A 20,208-nucleotide genomic window follows, 5' to 3' on the forward strand; every position below is an offset into this window, starting at 1 on the left:
GGGGGGGGGGGCGCGGGGCGGGCGTGCCGCTGCCGGTGCTTCAGCTCGGGCGGCTCCTGGCGGCGGCGGCGCTCGTAGCCCCTCCCGGGCGGCGGCGGCGGGGCCCGATGGCGAGACCCGGCGCTGCGTGCCCGCCGCCCGCCCGCCGGCTGCTGGCGACCGTCCGGGCGCTGCTCTTCTGGGCGCTGGTGTACGGCTACTGCGGGCTGTGCGCCTGTATCGCCGGGCTGCGGCTGCTCTGGAGCATCGGCCGGCGCCCGGGCGAGACGTTCCGCCGGGCGGTGCGGGAGAACCCCCCCCGCCTGCCTCAACGACCCCTCGCTGGGCACCCACTGCTACGTCCGGATCAAGGTGAAGGCTCGGCGGGAGAGGCCCGAGCGCGCCTCCGCGAGCGCGCCCCCGCCCCGTGCGCGCGGCTGCCCTGCGCGTTCCCCGTGCCCGCGCGTCCCTGTCCCTGTTCCTACCCCTGTCCCCCCGGCTCGTCCCCGCGGGATCTCCGCCGTGCGCCGGGGCCGCAGGGAGGAAGGGCCCCGGTCCGGGTCCCCCCCGGGAGAGGCGCCCCGCGGAGCTGGGGAGCTCCCGGGGCCGTAGAAGACGCCGCGGATATCCTAGAGCCGTGTTTGGGATGAAATGAGTGCCGAGCCCTTAGTTCTGTGGGGTCCGGGCAGGTGCTTTTTTTGCCAGGCGGCACTGATCTGAACTACCGAGCCTCCCCGCTGCTCGTGATCCGCCTGCTTTCTTTTTCCAGCATCACTGGGAGGCACGCACATGATTGTTCACTCCTGTGCTGCATTCTTCTTCCCTACAGCGCCAAACTGCAAGTGGCTGGGGTGCTGGGAAGTGGGGGCTGTGGCAGGGCGGAGAGAGTTCTGGGGGCAAAGGGTACTCTGTCGATGTGACAGTCGGTCACTCTTTTCGGGCAATATGAAACCCACTTGCCGTTGGCTACTGTATGGCTTTCCTACATGTATACTACAGACCTGGACAGATTTCAGCAAAAGAAAGAACAAAGCGTGTTTCAGATAAGATGGCAATGTCCTACGTGTGTCTTGGGGGACCGCAAGGACTGTTGCCGTAACAGAAAAAGGGGAACTGAAAGGAGCAACTGAAAAGGTAGAGGGTGGGCTTAGTTTGGGGCATGTGACATTTAAACTGCTGCTGTGCAAGTGACGATCGAATCTGTATGGGTAAAGGCAATGTTCTTAAAAGCAATAAATAGATTAAAGTAAAAGCACTGAGAGTAAATCCCTAAAGGACACTAACTGAAAGAAGAAGGATGGAGGAGGGCAAACCGACTACCCATGAAATGAGAATCTCTGGAAGAGAACTGAGAAACTTCTGTTGTTTTAAAGGGGTCAAAGGCAGGGATGATACAGGGAATGGTGAAGATGATGTACTGGCCCTAAAACGTACTGAGAAGGTATCAGCAAGTGCTTAGAAATGTACAGCCATCTGTACTCTTAGGGACTCCAACGTCACTGGCATCCCAGAAGAGAAATATTAGTGTAACTTTGGGCAGAACTGAGCCAAAAATTCCTACTATATCTATAGTGAATATGAAGATAAGAAAACAATTACTTCAATTTCAGAGCTCTTTCCAAAACCAAGATGCAAGTTCATGGCTTTTTAGCTGGTTGGTGACTTAGCAGTGCTGAGGTATTTCAGAGAATCTGAAGCATCTCAGGCAACCTGTACAGTTGCGATCCTTAACATGACATGAGATCTTGATCTACAGCAAAGGCAGGGTTTTTTTTCTTCCCTTTTTAAAATAGCAGCGATGGTGCAGGCTCTGACATTTGTTCAGGAGCTGTATGACCTTTCTTTCTGCAGGTTTTTTTTCACATAACTTCTAAACAGCATGTTGTACTTTGTGAGCTAAGTCTTTGCTGACTTCTGTATCTGCCCCTGTGCAAGAATTCAGTAGCATGTTAGGCATAATTTCAGCTTATTTACCGGACTTGACCTTGAGTTAGTGTAAGCTTGCATTTATTCACTTCAGTGGCATTTCAGTGTTCAGCATCTGGACTGCTAACAACGAGTTACTTGCCTGCTGGTAATTCTCATAAGGCCCATTTTCTTAAAAGGTGCATCAGAAATAGTGGCTAGGGTAGAAAGAAGATGATTACATTAAGGCTTCATTTTCTGAAGCAAGTCTGAAGCCTTGAACAGTAAAAGAAGCAGGCAAAAAGTACTTGCTTTGTAGTTGCTTAACTTCGATTGCTTTATGTTTTTAAGAATGCATGCCATTTTTTATTGTGCCACACTGCAATCTGATGGTTTTAAATAGTTTTTAAATAGTTGCACAATCTTAGAAACTAAGTGAAAGTTTGAAAGTGCATTTAAAGTATACTATGTCTTAAAGTCTTTCCACAAAGCACATGCCATGTGTGTGTGAAGAGAGGTCCTAGCTCCTACAATGATCCTCACTGCCTAGTGCCCATGTGTGTGTGTTCTTTCAGACCTGTGAGCGTGCTCATGGCTGAATCGCCACGCAGTTAACACAGCTTGGCACGCAGCAAGGACGCCCTGCCCAGGACTGTAGCAGCTGGGGTGTGGGATGCTCAGCATTGCCAGGGGGCAGTGGTACCTGATCTCGGAAACGTGATAGACTTCAGTTTTGAGAATTGACAATTTGATTTATTTTTTTTTTCAGGGACAATACATTGTTCCTTAGAGTATTGTCTAAATCCATTTTCATTCTCAAATCCCAGTACAGCAGTTCTATGCAGCAATAAAAACACAATACTTCTTCTCTCGTTCTAGGATTCAGGGTTAAGATTCCACTATGTGGCTGCTGGAGAAAGGGGTAAACCACTCATGCTGCTGCTTCATGGCTTTCCAGAATTCTGGTAAAACTCCCTACAAGCTTTTCTTGTATAAATGAGGCTGCTTACGATACTTGAGAATGATGATCAAGCTTAAATATCCTCAAAGTGAACTTTTTTATATATCTGTGATATATAAAATATATATATATATTTTTATATATCTTTTTTATATAAAAAAAACTTTTTTAATATATCTGCTTTTAGTGAATACTAAAAGCATTAAGTTCTAGTAGGAAACAAACCATTGAAATTTTTAACTGCAGCAACCACAAAATAATAATAATAATAATAATAATAATAATAATAATAATAATAAAACTCCTGCACTCCGACTTAACCCAACTATCTTTTTTTTTTTTTTTCTTTTTTTTGCATTGTCTGTACACTTTCATTCAAATTTTGGGGAGGAACTACTCATTTTTAATGAACTTCCCATTTGGAAAACACATAAAATTTATACTGACATGGCTAAACTTAGGAATTATAGTAGAGGGTGCTAAAATGAAGATCCAAGATATGTGTGCAGTACGGATGGCCTTGTTAAATATACTACATGTAAGTTTTAACTAGGGGAGGGGGAGAAGAACTGTGAGTTCTATAGGCTACTTTGCAGCCTGATTCCAGAGTGCTACTCAGGAAAGAAGGCTCTATTTTTAGTTCATCATAAGATGAATGATGAATCACAACCAACCCTAAATTTTTGTAACAAAGAAAAGCAGTCATGTGTCCAGTGTTTGAACAGAATTGCTTGGGCTGTCACTGCCAGATTTTCCTAGGGAGGCATGGCATGCAGAACTTACACCTAAAAACAGTAAGTGAATAGAAGTGGTGATGCCAGTAATTCAGCAAGTTAAATGATCCTTTTCCTTTCTAAACTCAGATATGGAGCTAGGCTCCAGTGTTGGAATTGTGATCTTTCAAGCTGGACTCAGGTCATGCCATGATAAAGTGACCCAGGTAAAACAGAGGTCAGTTCTCTTTCCTCAGCAATTTCCTAGAGATACTGAAGGCATTGAGGATGATGGTAGAAAGTCATATTTATTACTTTACAATACATTTTCAAAGAAGCGGATTACTCTAATATAAATTGCTAATTAAAAGTCTAAAAGCTGTAAACTTTGATTAAAAAGTCAGACGGAGATATGCAAGCATTATGCATATCTTGCATAATGTGTATTTAACATGTATTCTAACACAATAAGACAGCTGAGACTAGAGCTAATTTCCCCTAAAGTGGGAATAATATGCAAAATTCAGCATTTTATGTATTTATTCTACTGAGATCCAGTGTATTGTTTTCAAAATTCAGAGAGCTGTTTTCATGGTTTGGAATGGTAAATGACAATTAGTCTATAAATTAGTCACACTACAAATACTGATGTTGGTTTGTTAATTCAATTAGTGCAGAATTTTAATGCAAGAACAGAGATTGTTCTGAGAGCATGTGATAAAATAATCACAAGAGATTTTAAAGCAGCATCAGCTTTGTACTGTTTGACTAGCAAAAAAAAAAAAAAAAAAAAGGATAAGATTCACAGTTACAATTCTTAATTGTAACAAATCCTCTGCCTTCAAATGTCTCAAGGTTATAAGTAGGAGAACTATAACAAGACAACACTGACCTTAGCGAATAACTGAGTACGTCTGAAGATGAAAGATCACTAAAGAATATAATGCACCAAAGCCATTAAGTGCTTTAGATGTACAAGAACTTGAAAATCAGTATCAATTTTGTGGAAGGACAATATTCAAATATTTGAAAAAGAGCATAATGTATTGAGACAGCTGAATACCTATAAAGATATGTGTTAGCTCCTAAATTTTATACAAGCTGCCCTTCAGAAATAATGTGATCAGAAAGACACAGAATAGTTTCCATTATTCAGCCTTATGAAAATGAAGGCATCCACCAGCATTTCCAAATTATGCCTGCAGAACAATTGTCCAGTAGTTACATTTCAGATAGAGTTAAAGGAAATGTTTTGGATATAAAGCCCTGTCTGCCAGACATTTGGTGACTGATGGACTGTTGTGAAAATAGGAGATGAGGATAGCAACTAGACATGTTTCTAAAACAAACACAGTTTATTTATTTATTTATGGGCTTTGTTGATTCTTCTAACTCAAGTATATATGATAGCTACAACAGTTACCATGGCAAATTCAGCTTCCAAGTTGTTGTATAATGCCTTTAAAAAATTAATTCCTAGAGATCTGTGCTAAGTCTTGCATTTGCATTATACAGCACTAACATGAAAAGATTTTGACTGTTCTGTTTAAATGAATACAAATTTCTATAATTAATGCGTATTATTGTAATATTACTTATGGTATGTTCAAAATACCTGCTAGGCTGGAGGCAAAGCTAAAGTGGAACAGCCAATGGACTGATATAGACACTGTTTGAATTAAGGTATAATGCTGTGCTTCTCTCATGATACCTGATGATTCAAATGCTTTGTATCATTTATCTGAGACTGTTGAAATGAGAGCAGAAATAAAAGCTAGATCCTAGCAAAGAGGGATTCAGCCATTGTTACATAGACCTAGAAGGATCATGTTTTTCATGTACCTTTCTATTACAATATAAGATAAGGCCATGTCTTTCTTGGTAGTGGCTATTCTGAAATTTAATTGGTTTCAATTAACAATCGAAGGCAGGTAGTTCTTGTAGGATCAAGCCTTCCATTTTCTCATTGTTTTTGCTTTTATAACGCAGTCATCCACTCAGTATGTACTAATACAGAATGAGGAATAGCCCAGGACTTAGTAAGTTCTTTACTTTGTATGTCTTTAAAGTGCATAATGCTATCACTCTTTTCCACAGAAATGAAAACAATACAATACTTTATGCAGTACCAACACACTGTGAGATTGCTCTGGAACAATTCTGGTAGTATAGCAATACAGAGGTGTACATAACATAACTAATATGGAATTCACCAAGTTCATTTTTTATTCATTGCATTTCTTTCTTTGGTTAATTTAGCATATGAATTATCTGACATTCCTTTTCTGAAGAGAAAAAAAAAAATCTGTTCCTTGAGGCATATTTCCCTAGTCTTACCAAAATTTGCATGTGAACAAGCCAGGGAGGAAAGAGAGCTTGTCAGACCTTTCTTTTTGGATGATATTATGGTTAAAAAGATAAAACAGAATACTCCTCTCTGTGCTCTGGTTGCCTGCTTCCTTAGCAACAAAGGGACCATGCCAGACTCTAGAAACTGTTGAAATATCCAGGCTCTGGCCATGGCCCCTCTCTAGCAGCTGCATTTCCTTACTGGAGAATTCAAGAAGGGAGCACAATACTTCTGTAGCCACAAATAACTATCAGCGTACCCCAGAAAGAAAAAAGAATCTCATTGCAAACAAAGCCATGATAACTTACGTTCAGCTATCTGGGAGCAAAAGCATTGACTGCATTTTAGTATCATACTGCTTGACCTTGTAACTCCAACTTTTTTTTTCCCCTTTGTTAGGTATTCTTGGCGCCATCAATTGCGGGAATTTAAAAGCGAATATCGAGTGGTGGCCCTGGATTTGAGAGGTTATGGAGAAACGGATGCTCCTTCTCACAAAGAAAATTACAAGTTAGATTGTCTGATAACAGATATAAAGGATATTTTGGAATCTCTGGGTGCGTTAAAAGAGAAACTACTCAGATCATAGACAATTTAATTTTCTGGGAAAATAAAACACATTAATATCTATAATTGATTTTTAAAAATGCATTCTGTTTAATATATACACATTATAGATACATATGGATATAAAGCTAAGGATACTCGTATTTTATGGACTATTATCAATACTAGTGGAAAAAAAAATGTTTTCTAATTGTGACATGCATGTCTGCCTAAACAATATGTAAAGATGATTTTCCATCATGAGTTTAAAATGCTGTGAAATCCAGCAGGACAAACCTATGGTCTTTTCCCCTAACTAAAAAGACTTGCACTTACTCCTACCCATTGCACTCGATGGGTGCTGTTGTAGATTAGTCTAATAGCACTTGCAGACAAGAGAACTGGTATCAGGTGAAATTCTTCTAGCACAAACAAGATAGAATAAACGTTGTGGGCTTTACAAATATGGTGACAGTGCATCTGCTGTATTAAGAAAACAAACAAACAAACAAACAAAAAACAATACTACTCCTGCATGGTAGTCAGTGCACAAGAGCTGAATCACTGTCTTATACAACAGTGAAAGCAACAGAAGGAAGAACAGGGAATAATACATTGCTCTCTGTGGCAAATACATGGTGTGATGATCTTGAACTAAAGCAAGTCTGCAAAATTTGCTCCTCCAGTTCAGCAGGAAGTATAGCTGTTCTGGCAATAAACTAACAACTAGTGAAGGGTATTTCTCCTCCGTACCAATAAGAAGAGATTAGACCCATTCTCTGAACCATTTTAATTCCTTGGACACCCTAAGGATACAGTACTAGGAATAAGTACAACTTCCTGCATTTCACATGAAGAAATAGCAGAGCAGTGATGACAGTCTTAAGGTTTGAATTTAGGATTTGCTTTGATTGTGATATTTGAATAGTGTCAAAAGATTGGGCAGGCTGTCCCCGCACAGTGTTTACATTTTCCAACTTTCACTGGTTGTGTTAATCTCCATGGTAATGCCATGGTTATGCTTGTGAAGTGCTCTCATCATAATGCAATTTCATAGGGATTTAAATATTTCTGGAGGGGAAAAAAAAAAAAAAAAAAAAAAAAAAAGTATTTCTGAGGCTTCCTATCATAGTTTGTTCTAACCCCAAGGTAAATTCTTTTGGAAAACTTGATGATGCAACAAAAATGCTCCATGAGATTTCTATTCAAGAGGGGTTTAAAGATGCTTTGACAACAGTGTCCAAATTTCTGTCAGAATTAAAAACTTTTGGGCTTTTTTACATTTTATTTGTAGCATACATACTCAGTATTACAAGCCTCAAGGAGGATTGTGATGGCATGTGAGATTGTAATATGTATTCCAGGAAGGGTTAAAGGAGGAGTAGTTAGGCTTTCAAAAACAGTCATGATTTTCCCTCCTTTTATTGCTGCAAAATTCCCATTTTCATCAATGGAAGAATAAGTAGATGAATGCTAAGAACTTTTAAAATTGCCATTAAAACAGCATGTGGAGAAATGCTACAAGCCTGCTAAATATACAAATGTGTTTAATATGTATATGTATTATATATATGGCTATTAAGGGTAATTCCCCCTTTTTGCATAATGGTGGTGTTTAGTCCTTAGATAACCTCCCATATTCCAAGCAATTCATAAAGATTAATTTTGTTCAGGACGGGCTCAGGACACCTCAGTCTTTCTGTTTGCAGTTTCAAACTCCAAACTCTGTAAACACAGTAACTGTACATGTATTATAATGACTGCAACTTGAATCATGCATTTGACCCTGAATCGGCTGATATGTGAACAGTGTGGCTATTTGGATGCCAAATTACTTCAGCTTCACATTTACACTTCAAGTGTGATTGAAGATAAATTAAATAATATTAATTATGTGATAAATTTTTAGCTATAATAGTGCACTATTTTTTCTGCCTTTAGTAATGGAAGCAGTGCAGTATTACATAGTTATGTTAATACATGTGCTGGACCACCTATTTTACCCAGAAATTGCAATATTTTTATGGATACAAATTTCACTGAAATAAAAGCACAAATCTGTGTTTATGTGGTAGGATACAACAAGTGCGTGTTGATTGGCCACGACTGGGGAGGCATGATCGCTTGGTTAGTGGCTATATGTTACCCTGAAATGGTGACAAAGCTGATTGTGGTTAATTTCCCTCATCCTTCTGTGTTTACAGGTGAGTTTTATAATAGTTATAGTGTTACATATGTATATGTTTTAACCCAGACTATTTGCATTTTCATTAAGATTGTGTTTGCTCTGAGGTTGCTTAAAGAAGAACCAACTACTTGCTCTTTTAGATGTTCAGCAGATAAGTTACCAGAACTCAGTCCTTCTCACAATCTGGACTGTATTTTATGAAGCAGTGAAGTATTAGGTATTTCACTTTGGGAGATAATTTACTGTAGGAAGTGGGAGTGTTTGCAAGCAAATTTACTGATCTTTTTTCTTAGTCCTGGCAGGTTCACAAAAACATAATTTTCATGTACATGAACCCGGCAGGATAAAGTTCCCTGAACATGAATGTGTATTGCATTATGCCTAGGTTAAGGTCTCACTGCATTATTAAAACTGTACAAAACAGCCTTTGCATAAATGACGATCAGACTTTTAGAGTTTAATCCTGATTTAGGTGACAAATGAAACTCTATGATCTTGTACAATATTGATTGCAACAAGACAACTTCCTCAGGCTACATACTAGAGGAATGCGCTAGCAATGAGTTCAGAAAGGGTGCACTAGCAGAATTTGTTTTGTGATAGGCTTTGAGCTTGTCTGCTACCCAGAATGACAAAATATTTTGTAGGTATTAGATCTATGTTCAGTAGTTACGATGACAGTAGTATCTCACTGATTTTAATTTCTTAAATTGTAGACTTCATACTATTTCCATTCTAAAGTCACCCCACTTGCCCAGAAATAGTTGAGAAAACTCAGTGAAGTTTTAATTTTCATCTCAGAACTGTTCATACCTATTGTTCTCACAGTGTTCTTGGCCACCTTTCTATGGTATTAAAGAATATTTTGCCAGGTAGTTAAGCTTCACTTACCCAACGAAATGTCTGTTCCCCACCACTGGAGCAAGCAGGAGCTTTTGCAACATTTTCCCTGAGATTGGGAGCCAGGCTGTACAGAAGCAAAACACATATTACTATAGCTTTTCTTAGTATTTGTTTGCATATTTTTAAAAATACAAAACGTTATGTAGCTTGATAAAGTCTTCCTGGATCAAATTTTTCAACTGTGGATTAAATGAAAATAGCTTATAAATGGAGTATTCTCCATTGATTTTAATATTGTAATCTTTACTATGATAAAAGTCTGTTTTTTAATTATTTTTTATTTACACAATTAATTCTGTAATAGCCGTTAACATCCTCCCAACCACTCCTAAGGGATATTTATGCATTTGAAATCACTTGATCTTTGTTTGTGCCTTACATATCACTACTTTGGGCACACCTTAATGACTTAGTTACTTCATGCATGCCATTTCTCATTGCTAACTGATAGCAATTATGATACCAGATTTTTTGAGAATTCCTTCCGTAGAGTTTCCATCTCAGGATTTTGTGACTTACCACTACATTCACATATCCTAACATCACTGGATTGGTAACAGTGCTGTGTTTTTTAGATTAAGCAATGAGGTGGGGAAGTCTCCCTATTAGAAAATGGTGATTTATCCTTTCCCAATATTGACAAAATCTCTATAATCCTCTTAGTAAAATTAAATTTTTAAACTAAAACTTTGTATGTCACGCAATATTGGAAATATTTTAGTTTAATAACATATTTGGAAACATAAGAGTAACATATTAGCACAGAAAAGTAAGGTAAGCATTATTGGTGATGGTCCGTAATGGAAAAATGTAATGGCTGATGCAGTTTAGGAGTGTGTAAGATATGAGTGCTTAGAAGGTAGCTGAGGCTCCGATTTACTTTAAAAACAAAACAAAACAAAAAACATTTTTATTCTCTACCAGAATGGGAGTGCAATTTTGCTTTTCTGAATTTGCTTTTCTAAAGGATAGATTGTAGACCTCCTGGTATCTGCATACATTCTGTGTGTGCTTTGAGAAGTTAGACACTTGAATGTCTGTGTTGGCTATCAGAGACATAAAATTTCAGTTTCAAAAAAGAGACTGCAAATTTGGCTATATCATTCTTCTGTTATATATTCTTCAATGTCTTCCAAAAGTGGCACCGTAATCTTGATTACGGTTCTTGAAATTGCCAAGAAAGAAGACTTAGAAAAATTCTGTCCTTTCATGACCAGGATTGATGCTCCCTTTACAATGTAAGTCCTTTATCATCTACAGATTTCTGTACATCACATTTTTGATGAGAGAAATACATTAAGACAGAAGTAATACTCGTATTTATGCCTCTTATTCTACACCTGAAAAAATGCCTTGGACTCGCTACACAAATAGATCTCTAAGTGAAAATCTTATCATGCAATTAAACTCTCAAAAGTCAGTGCTCTCACCTAATCTTTGGCAGGCTTCAGTTTTGCTGTTTCTATTACCACTTATAAAACAAGAAGTATAGTTTAATGGCCACATCATATACTTACTCCTGAAACAGTAATCATCTTATGTAACATAGCACACTCAAACGTAGTATTTTTAAAGCATTCCTTTAATTTTAAAAAATAGTGATATTAACAGTAATTTGCTTTGAGTCATCAGTTTTCATTTTTAATTCATGGGCATTTTTGTTTCAGAATACATTCTACGACATCCATCACAATTGATTAAATCTGCTTACTACTTCTTTTTCCAAATGCCATGGTTTCCTGAATTCATGTTTACAGTAAATGATTTCAAGGTGAGCAAACGGAGTGCTCTTCTTTATATATTTAACTGTCAGTGATGGAAGAATTGCCTACCTATGTTGGTGCCTTCTGATGTAATGATAATTAGTGGAAAAAATACAGAGTTTTCTGATTTTTTTTCAGTTGTATATATTTATACAAAGTGGAATAAAAGTATATACCATCTGTGGGATTTACATTTGCTTTTGCATTTCTGGCACGCATTCAGGTACATACATCCTTTTAACCTCCATCTCTACTGTCTGTTGCTCCACCTCAGTAGTCAGCTGGTAATATTTTACTTGTGCCCATGCCATGGGACACATTTGGTGCCTGGAGAACTCCTGCTGGCTTAGCCAAAGCTTCCTGTGAGTGGTGGGCCATCCTCTCGTCCCTCACTGCCTGCTGGGAGTCTGGCTAGCACATTCTTCCAGGTGATTAATCGTGCCTGAGAGAAACCAGTAAGGCCAACACCTTACAGAACATTAAACAATCAATACAAATGTGTAGAAATGGAAAAAGCAGCTGAAGGCATGCATCCTGCCAGACACATGCAGCCTAGTACCGCGCTCCCGGTGCTGCATGCCTGTGGGACCATGAGCTGGGGAGCTCCCATCTCCTCCCTCCCACCCTCTCAGCTGCTGGGGCCCATCCCCGAGAAAAGTGTGTGCCTGCAGCCTGCCTCTGCCTCTCACGTTGCTGTGCAGAACTGAGTAACTTGGTGATACTCATGTTTGCCTATACTTTAATTATTCTGTAGTAAGTTACACCAGAAGTAAGTTTAGTGTGTGCTTTACAGATAGCTCTCTAATAAAAGCATTTGAACCATTCATTCTATTCCCAACAATATATAAATAGATTTTAGAAAGATGTGTCCTCTTGAAGGAGGAAAAAAAAAAAAAAAATCTTAGATATCTTAGGCTTTTTATTCTTCCTTTGTAGGTTCTGAAAAGTTTATTTACCAGCCAAGCCACTGGAATTGGAAAGAAAGGCTGCAGATTAACAGCAGAGGATATCGAAGCTTATCTCTACGTCTTTTCACAACCCGGAGCATTAACTGGACCCATCAACCACTACAGAAATATTTTCAGGTCAGTGTAACAAGGTAAAATATTCTAGAGACCTCTACAGGCCAAAAACGTTATTGTATCTTCTGCCACCAACATACAAGAGAAAAAAGCCAATTGTTTTTAAAGTTTGAACAAGTGATGAATGCGTTGAGTGTCAAGCAGCCTGATGCAAAGTTAATTTTATGATGTATCCACGCAAAATAGTGAAACAACCAGAGTGCTGATAAGGAAAATCTTTGTTCACAATCTGATAAAGTGAAGCCTCTTCCTCACTGACAGAACTCATGGCAATCACAAAAAAACATCTCTAAACAATACTTGCAAACAAATAATTAATGTTAATTTGTATTATAGCTCCAAGTAAGTTACCCTCACTTTTCCTTGTAACTTTACAAAACTGTGTCTGGCTTCAATTTTATTGTGCTTGGGCTGTTTTTTTATAAAAACATTAGTTTGTTAGTAACTAACACCTTTTACTAACCCCCTTTTTCTTTTTGTTCTTGCATAGATTTCATATTGCTCACTAGCACCAGTGAGCATGTATAGCAGGGAGCAGGCATGAACTAAGGCTGAAAGCCAGCATCATAAGAAAGATTTTTGCAAGCTTAATATTTTCTCAAACAGTTTTCAGATGGTTTTAATTTTGTGGAAGTCACTGGCTTGGCCTTAGTGGCTGACACTCCATGGTTATCTACCAAAAGCTTAACAGGGCCAGAGCGTCTTTGGTTCTGCTTATTCTCTACTTGTGACTTGCAGCCTCATAGCTAGCTATAAGGAATATACCAAGAGGAGTGGGTTTGAACTCTTTAGTCCTTTCCTGCCTCCAGGCTTCAGCAGTGCTTAACCTCCTGTGTGCCTCTCTAGCTTCCCTAAACTCAGCAGAGTCTCTGCAGTAGATTAACTTTTCATTTTCCCTGGACCAAGCTTAGTGCCACCCTTACTGCTCTTCCTGTGCCTTCCATGCTGTCCCTGGAGCTACACAGCAGGGCCCCAGCATAGGGCTAACGAGGAGCTAGGGAGGCAGGAGCACCTTGCTCATCACATTTGCTGCAGCACCTCACACCTGTGAGCACACATGAACCAGCTGCTTCTCTGACAGTGACAGGGAAGAAGCTGTGACAGCCAGTAGCTGGATTGTTGTGGGATTCTGATGAGATGAAAAGAGTTGCACATTTATGTTGAAATAGTCTTTCATTTGTACCTATTTGTCTTCTACCATCCAATGTCTACCGTTAATACATGGGAACATTTGTAAAGGAATTCCATTTAAAATAATTGTATTACATAAAAATAATGAAAAGCTATTATGGGAAATTTAAATGGGTCATTGTAGCAGTATAATTTTTATTAACATTTTACCTTCTAAGGGCTTTCCTTCAAAATATCAACAAAAATACATATAATGTATTTATCCTTAAACCACTTTGAGTCTGCCAAATCTCTGGGTTGTGATGTTTGGGTTTTAAAGAGATTATTACTGCATGAGAGGCAAATTTTTAAGGAACAGTGTTCTTTCACTGATTTAGGTATGTAAATCCAAGGCCTTCAGAAATATACAGTAACTCTTTGGACAAACAACTCTATTCCAGTTTGAAAGTTATCACGAATTTCATAGATGAGTGAATGTAACTTACTTCAGTTCAGTATTGCGGTCATCAGTATTCTATAGAATATATTTTGCTAGAAATACTTTTACTTTTAGCTATACCACACAATATTTAATTTTGATTAGGTCTGAAACACTCTAGCTGCTGTCTTCCAGTGTCCAAAAATGGCAGCCTGCCATTTCCTTTACTTTTTGGTAAAGCAGTTGAGCTAGTCAGGATGCTTTGAACACCGTATTCTAATTGCGATTCAAAGCATCATATTTCATTAAAACCGACTTATAGTAAACAATACAGGTTCAGAAATTTGCTATAGCATCCATGAACCCAGGGAAATCCACTGACCGACAGCATTCTGGCCACATTGTTCTATGTTCCCTTTTGCAGAGACCATGTGGCTCGTGAGCTCTGCATCTTGAGGAAGCACCATTTGTGCTCCAAAAATAAGACCTCTGCTGCAACCAGCTCCTGATATCAGACATGTAAATTTAGCATCCTTAAAAACAGAGTACTTTGAGTCACATTAACGTTTTATAGGTGTTGTAGAAGATAATACAGAACCAGGAAAGTTTGCAATAAGATTATATGTGTTGATTTCAAAAGCTAAGTTGATTGAAACCTGTCTTGGTGATTTCTATAAAACAAGACTAAACTAAGTATATTTTATTTTTAAAGCTGCCTACCTCTGCAGCACCATGAAGTCATCATGCCAACCCTGCTGTTATGGGGAGAAAGAGATGCGTTTATGGAAGTTGATATGGCAGAAATTACACGGATTTATGTTAAAAATCATTTCAGATTAACTATTTTGTCTGAAGCCAGTCATTGGCTCCAGCAGGATCAACCTGACATAGTGAACAAGTTGATATGGACCTTTCTAAAGGAAGAGACAACAAGAAAAAGAGAATGACTGTTTGTACATGTTCTAAGGGGTCTACATAAAAGCTCTTCAGATTTAAAAAGTAATTGTTATCAGGGCCATGTTTCCAGCCTGCCTTCTATTTTGAACTCTGTTAGAGAAAAGTGTTTTCAATGTACTGTACATTTGGACACCAATGTTACTGCTAAAAGAAGAAGTGAGTGTGAGAATATCTGATACCAACATTGGTTTTACCTGTATACTTGTATTTTGCACATAAAAACACCTGCCTTAAGATATATGTATTTGTACAGAAAGAAAATCACAGAAAGTTGCTTGGTTTTGTTTTCTCCCTTGCTTTACAGTCTCAATGTGTGGTGCCTTTTACAAATTTATAATGAAACAATGTGGTGGTGCCATACAGAGAGGAGTCATGGGTTGTCATTCTCAATTTGTCTGATTTTTTTAATATATTTTACCATTAAACAGTTACTAACTCTTTTTATTATCTGTATTTTAGCATATTGAATGACTGAAAACTTTCTGGGCACATTTCTAGTCTTCAAGTGAATAATGGCACAGATCTTGTTGTATTGTTGGATGCAGCTGCTTTGTGTGATGTGGTTTTTTCATTTTGGACTGAAAAATGGGAACCTGTACGCTCAACATACCTGAACAAGAAGAACGGAAAATTACGATCTAATGTGTATCGAGTCCACCTCTGTCCAATAAAATGCAACTGACACTACTCCCTTTATCTGGCTTCCTGCGGAGCGGTTTCTCAACGACGCGCCCCGCTGCGCTGGGCCAGCCGAGGCGCCTGGCCCCCGAGCGTCCGCGCTCACGCTCTCGGCGGGGTAGCCGGGCCACGCCCCCTCGCGCATGGCCACGCCCTCGTGTATTGCCACGCCTCTCTGTATTGCCCCGCCCATCCCGCCCCAGCCTCAGGGGAGGGCGGGGCCAGGCGGGCCCCGTTGCCTCCCATTGGCGGCGGGCTCCCCCCGCTCGCTGTGCGGCGGTCCCTGGGCAGCGCAGTGCCGGTTCCGCCTTAGCGAGTAGCGCGGGGCGCGCAGTCCAGGCACCGCGCGCCATCGCCGCCCCGCCTGCGGCACATGGCGCGTTGCGGCGGCGGCTCCGCGCCGAAGGGCCCCGGCCCGGGGTCGGCGGAGCGGCAGCGGCTGCGGGAGGCGCTGTCCGAGGAGCTGCGGCGGGACGTCGGCAGGTGGGCGCGGGGCGAGGCGGGGAGGCGGTGGTAAGACGGTAACGGCGCCGCTAACGGTCGGGGTGCGCTCCCGCAGGCTGCTGGCGGAGGGGACGCGCTCCGACGTGACGCTGCGGGCGGGCGGCGCGGCGCTGCGGGGGCACCGGGCCGTGCTGCTGGCCAGGGCGCCGCGGCTCTTCGCCCCGCTGAGCAGCCCCCGGGAGGCGCTGCGGCTGCGCGGCGTGGGACCGGCCGAGCTCCGACGCTTCCTGCGGTGAGTGAGCGGCCGCGGCGGGCCGGGCTCTCCAGGCTGCCTGCGGGAACGCCGGCTGGAGGTTCGCCCCTGCCCAGCAGCCTGCGGGGCGCCCTCCCGTAGCAGCCCGCTTCGGCACGGGTTTGTAAAGTGCGGGCGGGCTTCGGAATGGGACCGGGGGAAAAGTCGCAAAAACCCGGAATGTGTCCTTTAAACCGGCTGCGGCTGTTGGCTCTGCTGAGAGCAGGACTGCCTGGTGGAAACAGCGAAGGAAGAACTGCTGAGGGGTGCCCGGCTCAACACAGCTGCTGGGATGCCAGAGCCAGGTGTACCACGGCGGGGCAGCAACTGGTGCGACAGCCGGTGTGCTGCCCTTGTACCGGCTGTTGGCAGCGATGGGGCATCTCACGGGGCTGCTAAACCCTAGGCAGGTACCTCTGGGGTGCTGGCTACTGCTGCACTGAGCACAGCCGTAGGCACTGTCAGACTTTAGAAGGCATCAGGATGTGCCTAGAAAACGTGCGCACTTCTAGGCTTTGGAGACTTGGCAAGAGGAAGGGGAAGGTGTTGCAGTTGTAGGGTTTAATGCCTGAAATAACATAGGCTGACCTCTCCCTGTTGGTGTCATCCATCCTTTACTTAAAGGTGTAAAGGCAACAGATGGCTAGAATATGTATTCAGGATATTAAAATTGCAGTAAGTATGAAAGAATGCTTTTTGCGCTGACAGTAGCATCTAAAACACAGTCATTGTAGTTGGGCAGGCCGATGAACGAATGGGTATTTGTCAGTTTCCTGCTACAGCCTCAAGCAGGAGCATCAGCCAAGCAGTAAGAAAGAAAACGGATTTTGTCTTAGATTTTTCTTAAATTCATCCTTAGTTCAAATTAATTGTTTCATATTCATGTGACAGTACAGAAGAATTCCATGCAGAAGCATGACACTGCAAATTAAAAACAGATATATTTTAATTTGCAAATTGCGAAATTATTGGGAATAATTATTTCATTACCTGCTTTTTTATTACACCTTTGCTTTCTTACTGGTAAGCACTTGATATGTCTACAATTCATAAACGTTTGCTTTCAACTTTGTCTGTGTTTGCTGAAAGGCAAATAATGATCTCTAGAGTACTGTAGATTCTCCAAAAAGTATGCTTTTAAGTCTTGAAAAACAGCTTTGATTCAAAACAGTTCGTCTAAATACGAATGTTTTTTAGTTCTTAAAAACTCTTACTTTTTGAAAAGAGTTCTCAAACGTTTCAAGCCTTAAAGTCAACCTCCACACATACTCTGAACAACATATGAAGTGCATTTTGCAAGATGGTTGGTTTTTCTTCATATTCAATGCTGTTTGACACTTCAGCTTTTGAATTCTCTAACCTAGCACACTGTGGAAATGTGTGCCACAGAAAGCACTGAAGTTGGACGGACATAAATGGCTTTGGACCAAGGAAAAGAAGCAGCACTGGTTGAAAAGAGCCTAGTTTCATTGTTGGACTGATGACTTCTGCTTGTAGCGATGATACAGTTAAGATATAAATGACTTCGATCTCAGCAAATCCAAAATTGCCTTGATTTACAGCTCGAGGTTGAGAGGAATCTAGTCTACTTCATCTCCATGCTGAGTTGTAACAAAAACCTTCATAAAGACCCATTGTTCTGGTTGAGCTCCCAAAAGTTGTAGTCTATGAAAGTTGTAGGTTTTATGGTTATAAATAATGTTCTATCAACAGAAGTGGAAGGCTAGTGTAGTATTGAAGCATTCATCAAAGCTGTAGAAAAAATCTCATTCCTACTTCCTGTTTGTGTTTAGCTTTTCTTTTAGCTTTCCTTTGGAATATAGGGATTATTTTCCCATAAGCTATATTTGGCTTGTATCTCAGCAGGACTTACTTCCTTTGGGCCCCTGTCCCTCTTAATCAGGAGGGACATAGGTTACAAATTACTTGCATGCTGAAGGCTGTGCAACTCCTATTGCCAAACTTTTGAGCAGGGAGGAGGATGTGGTTAACTTCATGCTCTTTCTGCACAGCCTCAACATGAAGTAGGTGAGCAGCTGAGCACTGTTTTTTTTCCGTTCCTACACCTCACTGTCTGAGGACACCAGGAAGAAACTGTTGGTCACCAGAAGTACAGCATCCGTATTACAGACACTGCTCACCCTCCGTCTTGTCAATATGACAGTAATGTAATATTGACTCTACCCTCCAATAGCTTTCTGTCAAATCTTAAAAAACGCAACCAGAAAAGGTCAACAACTGCAAGGACGTCACTGATGGGAGCTTACTGCTCCAGCAGGGTTCTGCAGTCTGCCTTGAGAAGCAAACAACTTAGCATACCTGAAGGACAGCAGTTTGTCATATGTCATTAGATCATCAATATCTTGCTGTCTAAGAGGCAAACTGCTTCTTACCCTTTGTCCCATGAAAGGTAAGGAAGTACGTCAAGTTATATAGAATCTGTATTTGAGTTGACTACTTGCTGTGGTGAGGATGGTCTGTTGAACTAAAGCATGTTAGGGGAATTTGTTCCTTGAGATTGGTAAGATATGAGAAAGGAAAGTATTCTTTCTTAATAAGTTTGGAACCTACGTTTTATTACTTCATACCACTTAAAAATGTGGAAAAGCACAGGTATGCAAAATATACATGCTACATGGTCAAATAGGATCTAGATGACAGATTAAATTCTATAGATCATCAAGCAGGAGTATGCGGAACATATATAGCATACACACATGTATATGCCTGTATGCACGCACCGTTTTTGTCTTAGTTTGTATTCCCCAGTAAATATTCTGGTGATCTGTGCTCTGGAGTACAGGTCTGAAACTGAGCATCAAGGTGTTATTAATGTCAGGGCCTGCTATCATCCAGCTGAGGAAAATCTGCCCAAATGTAGGTAAGATTCAAAATGAGCACCTCCTCAGCTGATAGACTAGTTAGAAGTTTAGGCTGTTCTGTGCCTGAGCTAGACGTTTTTCCCTGTAGTTGCAGTCTTGATTTGGTAAGTATTTTAATTTTTAACTGCTGTATTTTTAAATATTCATCTGCATGCTGTTTTAGACTAGTATTAGAAACGTTATGGGTAGGAAAGGGGAGGATAATTGTATATCATAACAAATATCCCTGTATATAACATATAACCAGAGGAAAAGTTTCTTTACTGGTGTGTGTTACTTTAAAGTGTGCAATATGTATTTTTCCTTTCATATACTTATGTTTATTTGAAATTATGGATGGCTTAATAATGCACAGTGTTTTAGTACTGGTTTAAATAAACAAAATAAAAATGACAATCAGGCATTTCAGTTTGGAAAAGATAGCTTTAGAAATCAAAGTCTAGTTACTACTCTCATTATCTCCCAATATTTGTATTAAAGGGATGTGGTTCAAGGAAGGACAGAAGAGGACCTAATGACAGGATGATGAAGTTAAAAAGCAATAAATATGGATTAAATACAAAGGAATACAGTTGTCATTGTGACGTATACAGCCACAGGGATCAATGTGCAGCACCAGCAGTTGATTCAAAGTAGACCAGCCAAGACTTTGACCTTGTTATGTTTGTATAGTTGCGTATCGGGCAGTAGAAGGATGCTACATCTAGTATAAGTACAGAGAAAAACATTCTTGAAGGTGAGCTACCAGACAGCATGATGACAATACTCTTCCTGTAAACTCACCTTTCCTTTATAGAATAAATTTTAGGCTGTAACAACTACCTACAGTTAGTACAACAGATGCCCAATAGCATTGTTGCAGTTTCATCTGTCACTTAGTCACACCTCTTGCAATCTCCCTGTTGTCGTGTCTGTCAGAATCTTTCCTGTGTGCAGGGAACAGCAAACAAGCCAGAAGGTGGGGGTTCCTGCTAAAATTACATGACCTCAAGCCAACACCACAGGTGATGGTTTAG

General features: G+C 40.6%; 2 protein-coding genes across 6 annotated transcripts in view; both read left to right on the forward strand.

Moving 5' to 3' along the window:
• The first annotated feature begins 48 nt into the window (after positions 1-48).
• EPHX4 (epoxide hydrolase 4) lies at positions 49-15,583 on the forward strand. Its single transcript, XM_035332833.1, is given in 8 exon segments — positions 49-293; positions 295-351; positions 2,764-2,849; positions 6,308-6,465; positions 8,530-8,658; positions 11,213-11,316; positions 12,245-12,393; positions 14,652-15,583. Coding segments are annotated over 8 exon segments (1,104 nt in total). The 5' UTR covers positions 49-107; the 3' UTR covers positions 14,887-15,583.
• A 314-nt stretch (positions 15,584-15,897) lies between these two features.
• The window catches only part of BTBD8 (BTB domain containing 8), a 35,234-nt gene continuing 30,923 nt past the window's right edge, over positions 15,898-20,208 (forward strand). For 4 of the 5 annotated variants that reach the window (XM_035332785.1, XM_035332788.1, XM_035332786.1 and 1 more), the window contains exons 1-2: positions 15,898-16,057; positions 16,134-16,310. In XM_035332785.1, coding sequence (XP_035188676.1) covers positions 15,948-16,057; positions 16,134-16,310 — 287 coding nt within the window. In that variant the 5' untranslated portion in view covers positions 15,898-15,947. The remainder of the gene's footprint in view (positions 16,058-16,133; positions 16,311-20,208) is intronic. The other variant, XM_035332787.1, reaches the window with a different exon arrangement.

The sequence above is a fragment of the Oxyura jamaicensis genome, chromosome 8, assembly GCF_011077185.1.
Source record: "Oxyura jamaicensis isolate SHBP4307 breed ruddy duck chromosome 8, BPBGC_Ojam_1.0, whole genome shotgun sequence".
NCBI classification, from domain to species: domain Eukaryota; kingdom Metazoa; phylum Chordata; class Aves; order Anseriformes; family Anatidae; genus Oxyura; species Oxyura jamaicensis.